The 14,620-nt window shown below is 36.0% G+C and overlaps 1 protein-coding gene and 1 pseudogene across 3 annotated transcripts in view; one reads left to right on the top strand and one right to left on the bottom strand.

Moving 5' to 3' along the window:
* SNX13 (sorting nexin 13) overlaps positions 1-14,620 on the top strand; it is a 147,902-nt gene that overhangs the window by 51,795 nt on the left and 81,487 nt on the right. For all 3 annotated transcript variants that reach the window (XM_070787566.1, XM_019958506.2, XM_019958505.2), the window contains exons 3-5: positions 1,641-1,743; positions 4,609-4,698; positions 5,770-5,891. In XM_070787566.1, the coding sequence (XP_070643667.1) occupies positions 1,641-1,743; positions 4,609-4,698; positions 5,770-5,891 (315 nt within the window). The remainder of the gene's footprint in view (positions 1-1,640; positions 1,744-4,608; positions 4,699-5,769; positions 5,892-14,620) is intronic.
* Positions 7,229-7,939, bottom strand: LOC109557284 (phosphoglycerate mutase 1-like; annotated as a pseudogene).

The following is a 14,620-nucleotide window of genomic DNA, read 5'->3' as shown; positions in this document are numbered from 1 at the left end:
TTTTGGATTGTTATTTTAGGATACTTTAAATACCAATGTGGGTTATTTAATGGCATTCCATTATGTTTGGTCATGCAATTTTCTACAGCACCTGTTTTTTCTTAAACCTCAAGGCTGAAGCTATGAATTAGGTTCTAAGATCAGACTGTTCTTAGCTTTCTTTCCTACTGTCACACTGTGGGCAAAGGTGCACATTTTATCAGTCTGTTTTATGATAATGTTTTTAGAAATACATTGTTAATGTAATATAAGCATTTTATTGTGTCTAGGTAAAACTAAAATACAAGACCAACTTGATTCTTAGTAATAATGTTTGATACAACACAGATATGTGAAATTTACTTATAATTCTGTGGCCAGTCTTTTAAAAAAGAAACAGACTTGAGGACGTAAATTGACTTGAGTGTATCTGTTTCTCCACCCGCCTCCCTGTGCTGAAGAACAGTGATGTAGCAGATCACCACAAAAAGCGGAGGACCTTGAAAATCTTCCTTTCAGTACCTGAGGCTGGCTATGTTTAATTTTTCACTTTCTCTTCTTGTCACTATACTCTTTCAATCATTGTAAGATTACTATAAATCATTATAAAATTAAAATTTAATTTTCTTTTATGGATTTTCTGTCTACTCAGTAGTGCTTCAATTTGTTTGGTCAATTTTAAATGTAGGAAATACTGATAGCATTTAATCAATACTTAAAGTAGTTCTAAACCAGTATTTGTCTTACTTTGACTCCATAATTGTTTTTAAAAATAGCTTTTTGGGATATATTTATGTTTCTTTTTAAATTCCAGACTTATTTCAAATGAATTATAAATTGGATCATCTTTTTCCTGTATGAAAGAAAGTGAAGTCGCTCAGTCGTGTCCGACTCTTTGCGACCCCATAGACTGTAGCCTACCAGGCTCCTCTGTCCATGGGATTTTCGAGGCAATAGTACTGGAGTGGATTGCCATTTCCTTCTCCAGGGGATCTTCCCAACCCAGGGCTTGAACCCAGGTCTCCTGCATTGTAGATAGACGCTTTACCGTCTGAGCCACCAGGGAAGTCCTTAGGACTGTAATTAATTTATATTAGATACTAATAAGCCAAGTTTTCTAAATAGCTTTCCAGTCACTTACATTGTTTGAGAACTCCAAGAAAGTTTAATACAATTACTGAATAAGGCAGAATTTTAAATTAGCAATCGGGGTACAATATAAATGCAGATAATTTAGAGTCAAATCTGTATCTGTAAATGTATTAAGTATACCTAGGCTTTGTTTATATTCCTAGTGACAAGTTATCTCTCTCTCTAATTAGTTAACAGACCTATAGAAATACATCTCATTTGTCTTTATCCTTGGTTATTAGCTTACCTGCTTAATTAATGAAGGCTTATTATCCTAAAGTTTGAAAATGATGCCTGAGATTCTTATGAAATAATATTGAATGAAAACTTGGAAAGGCATTATTATATAAATTCACAAAATGTTTATAGTTTTTTTAAACTTCAAAACTTAACAAAATCTGTCAATTCCTTGCCTTGCCAAAGTCACAAACTGACTTTTTAGTGCATGATAAACTGTCTGTTAAATCAGAAAAATATGTGTTAAATTGTAGTGAAATTTTGTTTTGTATCTATAATTAAATTTCTTTCAGGGGTTTTGTTGTTACTCTGCTGTTTGGAAAAACAAACTCAGAGAAGTACCTAGAGCAGTGTGAACATTCATTTCTCCCTCCAACATCAACTGGGATTCCTAAGGTAAGAAGGGTAAAGGAATGTAAGACCTTAAAGCCCTGCTGTGTGTAGTGTTGATAATGTGATCGCCTTTATATGGCTTGGCACATCTTCCTATAGTTCACTAATGCTGACTATAAACTTATGAGAGACTACTGATCAGGCTTAGAAAATGCATGTTGGATGTTAAAAGTGAGCATGCAAATTTGAGGAAAAGATAAAAATTTGGAATCTTTTCCTGCTGTCTTAACATAGAATTTTGATGCATCACAGCATCATGTCATTGTCAATTATTGAAATGTCAGTGAACGTACTATTTTGAATGAAGTAAATGCATAGGAACCAGAGCGGGGGAAAACGGGCATTTTTTCTTAAGCTCACTTGAAAAGTAGAGCTTGCAGTTAGGCTATGCTGTTTCTATAATTTTGTTACCTCAAGCTCAATTTTATGTCTTTCGTGTTGCAATTTTTCTTTTTTTTCAAATATCGTACTATGTAAATAAAATTGAAATTCCATACTAGATATAGGCTTCACATTCGCAATTCCTTCAGTTATTATTGTGGAATTGTAATGATTTTCATGTATGAAGAGAAGAAAATGGTCTGGAGTCGGTGCCAGTAACTGAATTTTATAATTATTAACATGTCCATTATGTGCTAATATGACTTTCATATTGATAAGTAAATACAGTTTTTCTAATATTTAGTGTTACCTTTAAAATAATCTTTGAAACTTACCTCTGCCCCCCTTTAAAACTCCTGTTAATGTGTATTCTCTGAATTTGCTTACAAATCTTTTTTGAGGTAATGAATCTTTTCTTTTTTAATTGAAGTATAGTTGGCTTACAGTGTTGTATTAATTTCTGGTGTACAGCAAATTGTCTCAGTTACACACAGACATGCATTCTTTTTTTAAATATTCTTCTCCATTATGGTTTATCCCAGATTTGATACAGTTCCCTGTGCTATACAGTAGGACCTTGCTGTTTGTCCATTCTAAGTGTAATAGTTTGCATCTTCTAACCCAGAACTCCCAGTCATCCCCTCTCCCTCCCCTCTTCCCTCTTGGTAACCACAAATCTCTTCTCTGTGTCTGTCATTCTGGTTCATAGATACGTTCATTTGTGCCATATATTAGATTCAACATACAAGTGATACCATATGGTATATGTCTTTCTCTTTCTGACTTACTTCATTTAGTATGATAATCTCTAGTCACATCCACGTTGCTGCAAATGGCATTATGTCGTTCTTTTTTATGGCAGAGAAGTATTCTGTACTCTACACACACACACACACACACCCCTTTTATTTAGCTGTTGATGGACATTTAGTTTGTTTCCATGTCTTGGCTGTTGTGAGTAGTGCTGCTGTGAACATAGAGGTGCATGTATCTTTTTGAATTACAGTTTTGTCCAGGTGTATGCCCAGGGATGGGATTGCCCGATCATATGGTAGCTCTATTTTTAGTTTTCTCAGGAACCTCCATACTGTTTTCCATAGTGGCAACATCAGCTTACATTCCCACTAACAGTGTAGGAGGGTTGCCCTTTCCCCACACCCTCTCCAGCATTTGTTATTTGTAGACTTTAATGATGGTCATTCTGACCAGTATAAGGTGGGTGGTACCTCATTGTAGTTTCTATTTGCATTTCTCTGATAATTAGTGATGTTGAGCATCCTTTCATGTGCCTACTGGCCATTTGTGTGTCTTCTTGAAGAAATGTCTATTAAGGTCTTCTGCCCATTTTTCATTTGGATTGTTTGATTTTTTTGCCTTTTCTTTTTGAATCATTTCTTAGCCATCCATAGTTTCTATTCATTTGAATGGTACATAGAGAGGATGATGCATCATAATCAAGATTGGTTAAATCTTTATGATCTGTTTTTTGGTATATGGTATAAATAGTGATTTTGATTTGCTTTTTCTAAAATGACTTATAAGTATATTTTATGAAAAAAATCTCAGTGGTTGCATGGGATAACTTGAAACATATGTTTTTAATATGCATTTGTGCTTTTTAAAATTTTTTTATCTGTTTATGACTGTGCCGGCTCTTTGTGCTGCATAGGCTTTTTTCTAGTTGTGGCCCGCGGGGGCTACTGTCTAGCTGCTGTGGGCGGGCTTCTCACTGGACGTGGTGTCTCCTGTCGCACAGCCCACATGCTCTGGAGTGCGTGAGCTTCAGTGGTTGCAGCATTTTCGCTCAGTGGTTGCAGCTCTCTGGCTCTAGAGCACAGGCTTAGCAGTTACGGTGCATGGGCTTAGCTGCTCCACATCAGGTGGAATCCTCCCAGATTAGGGATCAAATCTGTGTCTCCTGCATTGGCAGTTGTATTCTTTACCACTGAGCCACCAGGGAAGCCCTGGTTTGTATTAATTAAAGAGTATCCTACTACTTTTTACCGTATTTCCAGGTCACTGATCTTTCTGAAAACTATGGACAAAAGAAATTAATTTTTTTTAGTTGCTGAGAACCATCCCTTAGTAAAACTTAATTTAAAATATGTTAATTTGGCAGCTGGTATACCCCTTTGGGCTGGGAGGGAGGAGGAAATGGGGGTGTGTTTAATAAAGACCATTATTAATTTGACTCACCTGAAACACTAATTTATGGTGTTAAATTTTCATTGAAATATGATAACAGTATCCCTGATTTTTCAAGTTTCTCACATTCTAAATAATGTTTGCTGATTATTGTTACTGAGGATATCTAGTTTTCTTAATTTGAGACATAGTATTTGCTTGATACCTGAGTCTCAAGAAATAAGGTTATTTATTAGCTTGAAGATAATGAGAGGGATGTTACAGTCAATATTTAGTTAGAAATAAACTATAGATATTTTGAATCAAGAAACTATGCAATAAAACATTATGATTCCCTTTCAGTGCTTAGAAGAAATGAAACGGGAAGCCAGAACTATAAAGATTGATAGAAGATTGACAGGTGCCAATATAATTGATGAACCTCTCCAGCAAGTGAGTTTCAGTATGTGGTATTTGAATTCCATATATTGTGTGCTGGGTGCATTTCTCTTGAAATACTAAGAAATAATTTTGCTATTTATGTAATATGCTGGAAATTCATTATAATGCTGTTCTTGGATTCTCTATATAAACTTGCTGCCTTATTTATGAACTTATTTATATGTGTTTGCTTTGTGTTAAACCCTTTTGGTTGAATTTACATTGAAAAAAAAGTTTTTATTAACATCTGATAGTGTTTCTAATTGTTTTAAGAGTTACAATGTTGCTCTTCAAAAATTTTTGCTCTTCAGCTGATGACTAAGCTAGTGGTTTGATAAGTCAGAGGTTTTTCTACTACTTTTGTTACTTTTTAAAATGGATATTACTGGCTTCATTCAAAAATACTTTAAAAATTAAAATTATTCTCTCCCAAAATATTTTCACTGATGCTCAATTATATGACTATTGCAAATAATGTGTACCTTAAAATTCTAAATATTATTTTATAGATAAACCCTTATTTAGTTTATCTGATTTGCAGAAAAATTATACATTATGTTGTATTATTTGCCATTTATTGGGTAATAATGCTGTTGACACTATCACTGGTATTAGAGTTAAGTGAATTATGTCATTTTTGTCATTTGACTGCAATGAATCTGATTATACTCTCAAAGAAAGCATTTTTTTCAAGATTACTAGGGTCTCTTGATATTATTTTGCATCTCATTCCATCAAACTAACTAAAACTCTTCATTGTATTTTACCATTGGAAATTAATGTTTCTGCATGCTCCATCTTTAACCTGAATTTGGGTAGGGCTTCACCATAGATAATTCTTTAATTAAAAAAAAATTAGGCAGTAGATGAATTGGGCTACCAAAATAACTTAATTTAATAACTTAATTTTTTGAAATGTTTTTTAGCATATTGATGCTCTTGTAATGAAGACAGTTATTTACTACCACAATTTATTAGGTAGATAATAAATGAAAATTTCAAATAATCTTTTTAAGTTTTAGTTTGCCACTATTACTTTTTAAATCCTTAAAAACTGTATTTTTTCCTGTATTTTTGTTTTAGGTTATCCAGTTTTCCTTGAGGGATTATGTCCAGTATTGGTATTATACACTAAGTGATGATGAATCTTTTCTTCTTGAAATTAGGCAGACTCTTCAGAATGCACTCATTCAGTTTGCTACTAGGTAAGGTCACTGGATTGTATTTATGCGGAAAAATTTAAATATTGTTTGTATCAATAGGGAAAATAACTTTTAAATGGAAGGAGAAAATTGGTTATTCCAAGGTAAGTAGAGCAGTAGATTGTTATTGTTGGATAACTCTTAGTTTATGGAACTAGAGCCCTGAAAAACCTTTACTCTTTTACAACTGCAGAATGTTTATCTCGACTAATCCCTGTTTTCTAAGTCTGTATGTCAGTTTCTTCCTCAGAACCCAGTTGTCCAATCATGTGACAGTTCAGAGTCTTTCATCCCACATATTGATAATACTTTTTCCCCTCTTACCCAGATACTCTTTGTTTTTAATTGCAATATCATTCTTTTATTATATTGTTCAGGAAATAAGATTTAGTACAGTTAAACTCAAAGTAAATACTGAACCAAGGTGGCAGGGCCAGACAGACAGAACATGATTCAGAAATCTGGCAGTGAAAGACACTCTTGGGCATGACTAGGAGGTGTTTCACTGTCGTAAAACAGTAAGGCAGGCAAGGGGTTCTGAAACATAAGGCAGGATCAGGCCCTGTACCGTAGACATTAAGGAGCTTGTCTCAGATTGGTGTAAGGAATGGTTTGTATTCTGATGCCAACTGACCACTAGAAACCTCAGAAGGTTTTTGTTATTGTCGGCATTTTTAATATTAATATTTATATAAATATATGAAATATATAAATATGTGTAAATATAGATGCAGTGTGTGTGGTGTGCATATATATCTATATATATTTGTATGTCTGTGTGTGTGGTAAAAGTAAATGTAAATACATAAACAGGATGGATCCCAATCTTCTAGAGTCATTTCCTCTGGAGTAACAGAGGAAATATTTGTTTGAACCCCATGCAGTTTCCATTTGTCTTCTATTGGAATAAGTAGAGTCTCTTTGACAGTTACCTGGCCACAGAATAGTATAGGAGTAGCTGCTGGCAACACAAATAAGCTAGCTTGTTCCTCCTTATTGGTCACACCTTAGCATGGTTCCTGCCAGTCTCCTACTCAAGCAGGGCTTTAGTAATAAACAAAGCACTAGCAAAAAAAATCCCAGAGTTACTGCATTTCCACCCTCTTGAATAAGTCTTTCCTTGGCTTGCACGAAGAACCCATGCCCCATAGGTGCTGTTCTGACTAGATTGTATGAAATGAGTGGGAGCAAGAGACAAAATGGCTAGAGCAAAATTGGGAGCCACTGATCCCCATCTGGAGATACAATTTAAGATGCCCACAGACTTGCAGGGAAGAGATGCAGAGGAATGGCGTGGCAGGGCTCATGTCTTGGGGAAAGCAAGGTGTCCTTGCTTGGCTTCACTTAATCGGCTTGCCCTGGGCAGCCATAGCCTCCATAACGCCACACATGGGCTCTTCATTTCCCAGGGAACTGCATGGGCTTGATGGGCTGCAAGTTCTTGTTCAGTGGGAATACCAGGAGGCAGGTGCAACTCCACGATAGCCTCTTCAGAGAGCCCCGCCAAAGGGCTGACGGTGCCCTGAAGCCTGATGCTAAGGGATGTATTCACTACCCTCTCCCCTTCCTCCATCTGGGGAACTATTTTTTCATTCCAAAGGGGCAGAACTCTAGCAGTAGTGTCCTTCAGACTTTCACAGGAGGGTAGCTGATGGCTATTGAGGTCTGCATGCCTGCAGTCTTACTGGTGTTGCTGTTGAAGGGATAGTCAGGCTTCACTGGAGATGGTAGAACATGACAGCATCTCCAGATCTTTACCTGGGCTTCATCCTGCTTGGCAGCAACATCTGCCTTATTGCGGCTAAGTCTGCACTACTGGCAGCCACAGTTGATCAGTGGCATCTGGTGTAGTCCAGAGAGTCCCAATTGTTGCTTCTGCACCTGGTGAAGCAGATGTCAGACTCCTAACCAGTATCTTGTAGCACCTGCATGTTGTGCTTCACCTCCTGACGCCCACTGTGCTCATGTTGGCTTCTCACCAGCCAGTGAAGCCATCCTCCGGGTCCATGTACTCTTCTGTGTGGGATCAGCACCGCCTTGTAGCCATCCATGGTGGTAGTTCTGGGGGATAGATTGGGGCTCACTGAGGTTCCAGAGTCATTCCAGGTAGTCTTCTTTATTCAAGTGCTGTGAGAAGAGCTCAGTGTAACTGCCCACTTATCTTAGGCACATACCTAATGGAGTCCTCTTAGAAGAACTCAAAGGAGCAGTCGGTGGAGAATATTCAGTTTATTTATTTACTTTCAGAAGAGAAGTATATTTTAATGAGATTTCCTTTAAGAAACTTTTCTGAGATATACTAAAATTCTCACTTTACAAACACCCTCTTATATACTGCCTAAATATTTTGGTCTGTATCCTTGTATTTAAACTACTTGATTTTTAGAGGGGCCATTTCATGTGGAGAAATTATTTATATTTTAAAGAAAGGATTTTATCTTTGGGTAAGTTTGCTATCTTCTTTTTTTTTTTTTTTTTAATAGAAGATTTTTCTACCCAGTACATGCAGTGATTTTCCTACAAGCCTATGGCCTCAAGGCAGGAGGCTACATTGCTGTGTCACAAGTAGGTTCTCAAATCTGAAGGTGTTATTCTCTAGCCAGCCCCTCTTCTTCCCCACTTAGGTTCTTGAAATGCACTTTTGTACTTCTGAGAGTCTTGGAGAGTAGATCTTTGCCCTAGGGCTCTTACTTTGTTTCTGTTTCTGTCTGAATAGATATTTCCAGCTCATGCTGCCCTGTCAAGACTTTTCTTCTATAATTCAGTTGATCTTAAGGTTTAGAGTGGGAGATGAATTCCTCAGCCTCCGGTCACTGAGGCAGGCTGCAGTAGGTTTCATAGTTTGAATTTTAACCTTACTTAGATAGATTGAAGCCCCTTCTCTTTTATGATTAACAGCAAACATTTGGAAAGTAGCCAACCATAATTATGAGTGTAGATGCACTGTGGAATATAGAAAATATACTAACATATAATCAAAGAAGTCAGAAATTGGATTTTATGTCCTTTAGTTCATATATGTAACATTATTGCATGTTAGATATTGTTTAAGATCATTATTCTGAATCTGTTGGTCACTGCTTTTTATAGTAACACCCTTCTAATGACTTTTTCCCCCCTCTCTGCAAAGATGGGAGTAAGAAGAGTTCATTATTCTTTTGTCTGCCTGCTTAAGATTATATTAAAATATAAAAAATTGTAGACCTAGAAAGAATTTTGAACTAGTAATTGGAAGACTTGAGTGAGTTTGTATCCTCTTCTCTCATTTAACTATGGGACTGTGAGCAAGTATTCTAAATTTTTTGGATTTTGGTTTTTCTCATGTGTGAAATAAGTGTCATAAATACCTGCCTTGTACTGTATTCCTCACAGGGTTTTGGTCTGGAGCAAATTCATGTGTTCTTTTAACTCATATTTTATGTCTACTTTGCCTCAGCCAGATGCTGCAGATATAGCAGTGAATAAAGCAAAAATCCCTGGTCGGTAGAATGTAATGGAAATAGTTCATGTGAAAATGTTTTAAAAATTGTGAAGAATGTTAGAAATTTAAGTTTTTATGTCACCGTTCACCCATAATTTCACAGATAAGGAAGCTAAATTCCAGAAAGATTAAACAGTTAGTCCAAGATTATCTGTTGAGTTGGGGGCAGAGTAAGAATCATTCTTAACAGTCACTATTCTGTCCCCCAGTCCCTAACAGATATATTGTGATCTAGATTATCATCTTAGTTTCCCTCACCTTTCTGTCATATCACTGCAGTGCTTTGCCTGTTCTTTGATCTTCTAACTACCTTTTCTTTAAACTTCCTGTTATAGTTTTTTTCTCCTTTCTCTAGCATTCTATTATTGTTCAATTGCTCAGTCATATCCAACTCTTTTGCGACCCCATGGACTGTAGCCCACCAGGCCCCTTTGACCATGGGATTCTCTAGGCAAGGATACTGGAGTGGGTTGCCATTTCCTTCTCTACTAACATTCTGTGCTTTCATGCTAAATATTGGGTGATTATAGGAAGAACCAAGTTTCTTCCATCCTAGACTATCTGAATTTTGTCTTTGCTTGGTCGTTGGCCTTAAGTTTTGGAGCAAATTAATCAGCCTCTCTTGAGCTTTAGTTTCCTTATTCATAAAAAGCTGATAATATTACTTGTCTGTAGCATGTAGTGAGGCTCAGTTAATGTTTGTGCCTTCTCAATGAGTGGCTTTATTTTTGTCTTTCATTGGCTTTTTCTAGTAAAGCCATACTAAAATATATGTTTTCACAGGGGCTCCTTGATTATTTCCAATGAGAATATCAAGAAAATTAAGTGCTTATAATCATTACTTGAATACTTCTTAAATTCTTATTCTTGTCTGCTGTGCACTGCAAAGCGTACGTTATCTCTTCTCTCCTTCAAATTTCAATCTTGTATAGAGTTTTTAACCAGGGGCCCATGAAGCCTTGAAGATTTAAGCAAAATTTTCTGTGCTTTTTTTTTCTTTTTCCTTCTGAGTGGTTCTGTAGATTTTATTTTCAAAAAGGACCTGTGAACCCCAGAAAGATTTAGAACCACCAAATTCTAGTGTTCATATTTATTTGGCACCTTGAGGAAACAATCACAGAATATCAGCATCAAACAAAATGCTAATTTTGTTATAACAGGAGGGAAAGGATATATGTAGAGTCTGAAATTCTGGTTTTGAGCTTTAGTTCTGTTATTTATTAAGCTCTATGGCACTGGTGGTACAGTGGTAAAGAATCCACCTGCCAGTGTGGGAGATGGTGGTTTGATCCCTGGGTGGGGAAGATCCTCTGGAGAAGGAAAGGCAACCCATTCTAGTACTCTTGTTTGGGAAATCCTATGGACAGAGAAACCTGGAGAGCTATAGTCCATGGGTCACAAGAAGTCAGACATGACTTAGTGACTAAACAACATGACCTTGAATGGATAAGAAACATAAATTCTTTGCATCTAGTGACAACGTGTATCTGCTTATCAGGTTGTTGCTAAGATTAAATGGCATCAGATATGAGAGAGTACATTGTAATGCCACACGTCATCCTAACTTTAGTACCTGTTTCTAGTAGCAGTTTGGGGAAGGAAACCTTCCCAGGGAACTCTTTAGTTCTCTGTGGAACCTGGGCATTAACCTGGAACTTTAGGGGATGAATCTGTGATAACCTGTATATTTTTAATTCTCTCTTCAAATAAGATAGCATGACATTGGAGAGAAAGCCTTGGGAGATCTGTATTGTAATTCTACCTGTACCATTAAGTTACAGTATACTTAGAAAATTTCCTAACATATCTGTAAAATAGTGATACTGATACTTGTCACAAACTCTGAGTTGTGAGGGGCAAATGAGATCATATGCATGAAATATTTCATAAAGTGTTTGTCAACCAATAAGTGATTTTTTGAGCAAGTTATTTAACTTTCTGTGCCTCAATCTCAGCATCAGCAAAATGAGGTAATTTTCTCATAGGGTTGTTGTAATAATTATATGAGAGAAAAGAACATGTAAAACACCATAGGAATCTGGCACATAGTATGTATTCAGTGAATGTTAACTTCTTTCTTCTTGTTTTTGTTATTTCTTACATTTCTGGGAATATATGCACACAGATTCTCTTGTCTTCTTAGCTTCATTGTTTTTTGAGGGGGAAGGGCAGAGGAAACAAAATTAAAACACATGAAATGGAGAGAAACTGGTTATTTGGGTGTTATTTAAAGGATTTGATCTAGAGGTAGAATGGACCAGAGTACCTGAGCAAAACCTGATGTGGATTGAGCCCAAAACTGGACTTCAAGAATGGGTGTATAGAGGTAAAGGTTAGTGGTTAATTGTATATTTTTATAATTCTTATACCATACTCTTCACCCACTTTAAGTTGTTGGCTCTCAGTGTATTCAGAGTTGTGCAGCCTTTATCACATTTACTTTAAGAATGTTTTAATGGCCCCACCAAGAAACCTGATATCCACTAATCAGTCTCTTCCCATATCCCCCACAAGGTTCTACCTCTGCGTAGTCAACTATATATTTTTTCTATGTCTTTATCGACATTTTACATGAATAAAATAATATATGATCTTTTGTGACTAGCTTCTTTCACTTAGTGTAATGTTTTCAAGGTTCATCCTTGTTGTTCAGTTCAGTTCAGTCGCTCAGTCGTGTCCAACTCTTTGCGACCCCATGGACCCAGCACGCCAGGCCTCCCTGTCCATCACCAACTCCCGGAGTTCACTCAAACTCATCTCCACTGAGTCAGTGATGCCATCCAACCATCTCATCCTCTGTCGTCCACTTCTCCTCCTGCCCTCAATCTTCATCCTTGTTGTGGCATGTATTATTAGTTACTCCTTTTCATTGCTGAATAATTTTCTGTTGTATGGACACACCATGTTTTGTTTATCCATTCATCAGTTGGTAACCATTGCGGTTGTGTCTACTTTTTGGTTTTTATAAAGCATGCTACTATGAGCATTCATGTACATGTTTGTGTAGACTTGATGTTCTCATTTCTCTGAGATGTATACCTTGAAATGAAATTTCTGGGTCATATGGTAACTCTGTTTAATCTTTTGAGGAACTGCAAACTTTTAAGTGGCTGCTCATTCCTGCCAACAATGTATGAGTGTTCCAGTTTCTCTGCCTTTGCCTGTACTTGTTATTGTCTGGCTTTTGATTAAAGTCATTCTCCTTGGTCTAAAGTGGTATTTCATTATGGTTTTGATTTACTTTTCTCTGATGGCTAATGATATTAAGCATCTTTTCTTGTGCTAATTAGTTATTTGTATATCTTGGACAGAGAGTGTCTTTCAGAGCTTTTCCCTGTGTTAAAACTAGGCCATTGTTGACTGTACTGCATTGCTTCCTGGTTTTATAAATACAGTTTTACTGTTTTATTGGACAGTTGTGCTCATTTGTTCACATTTTGTCCATGGCTGCTTTTGTGCTTTAGTGGCAGAACTGACTGAGGTAATGTGGCCTGCAAAGCCTGAAACCGTTCCTGTTTGGCTCTTTAGGAAAAGAGTTTGCATCCATTAAAATATTAAGAAGTATTATTCAAGAAATAGGAAAAATATTGGAATAAAACTCATATACAAAGAAGTTGTACACTGTATGATTTTAGGTGTGTTAAAATTGTAAATATGTGAGCATAGCAAACAGTAAGAGAAAAAAATAGTAAAATATTAACAATGATCTTTGGATTGTGGATGTATGGCTAATTTACAGCTGATATAGAAAAATCTAAAGAAAGAAATGACATTTTACAAAATAGGCATGCATTATTCTTGTAGCCCAAGACAGGAACATTTGGTGCTCAGCACTAAAAAAAAATATATCTAGGATGACTTTTTTCAACTAAATTTATTTTCCTGTTTTTTATATTATTATGAGCACATAAATAAAAGAATCCTTTTTTTCAGCTGTATATGACATGTTTTGTACAGATAGCCATTGTATCCTTACTTCCTCGTGAAGTTATCTTGAAATTAGTGCTTACATATAGTTGTTTTTGTACATAATGGGGTAGTCAATACTCAATAGATTATTGTTAACAGAGTTTCCATTTATGACTTCTTGGTAATTTTTTTCCCACAGAATTTAATGTATTTCACTGTTGGGTCTACGAATGTTTCATTTATCAGATAAATTTTACTGAAAACCTTGTTTATTAAAATACTTAATAAGATGAATTTAATTGTTAGTACTTAACATTATACTTAAGATGCACACTTAGCCCCAGGTTATTTTTTTTTTTTTTTCATGTAGCTTAAGGCTTCCAGCTCTGTGTTCTTTATACTCAACCTCTAAATTAGGTGAGTGTGCTTTATGTGTGTTCTTCTAATTTTTTCTTTATATTTGGAGATTGAAGTTCTTTAGAACTTCTGCATTGTAGAACTGGATGGATTTTTTTATGTGGAGTTGTAGTTCACTGAGTACCATTTCCATACTATGGCTATATAAAACTGCAGGCCCAGATTTTTCTCCATTTCTACCAATTTGTTTATAACTTTTATGAGTCAGAAGATTTCGTGTAGTTCAAGGTGTAGCAGATAAACTGAATTGAAACTCAGGAATCCTGTTTTTGTTTTAACAAAACCTTTACCTCAGTAACTAATCTGGAATAAATAATTTACATTTTTGGCCTTGTAATTATAAAGGTTTGTGGTAATTCTTTCAGATCTCTTTCAGTTCTGAAATACTGAGATTCCCTGATATAGTTGTTACTAATCTCGATCTGTTTGCCTTCACTCATATCTCCTCTTCAAAACACTCACATTCTCTATCACACCCCACATTTTGAATACCATTTGGAGAGTTATTTTTTTAGATTTAATTTACTTTGGGATTAAAGTACTTCTCTGGTCTGCTGTTTTACTGATAGTAAATCTTAAAGTAGGATGATGATAAACTATATTTAAACCTTTTATTACATTTCTGCATGGTCAGAAAGGATGCAAGACTTCAAACATCTAAGATATGTACTAGACCAATCTTTTCCCTATAGTTAAGCAGTTTTGTATCAATGAAACTTGACAGTTTTTTACTTGATTATCCAAACTACTGCTCTTCTCTATAGAATACTAAAAACAATAAATTTGTAGTTTTGTAAGTCTGCTACTTTAAGTTCCCACCGTGGTGGATTTTAAGCTGTGAGCATAAAGTCACTGCATGTGGGGTTGGGAGAGAGAGGTGCTCATTTGGCTCTCCCCCTGCAGCACATGGGGCTTCCCAGGTGGA

This window comes from Bos indicus, chromosome 4 (genome assembly GCF_029378745.1).
Source record: "Bos indicus isolate NIAB-ARS_2022 breed Sahiwal x Tharparkar chromosome 4, NIAB-ARS_B.indTharparkar_mat_pri_1.0, whole genome shotgun sequence".
Lineage (NCBI taxonomy): Eukaryota > Metazoa > Chordata > Mammalia > Artiodactyla > Bovidae > Bos > Bos indicus.
Note: the sequence above shows the minus strand (reverse complement) of the source record. Positions and strands in the feature narration are given on the sequence as shown.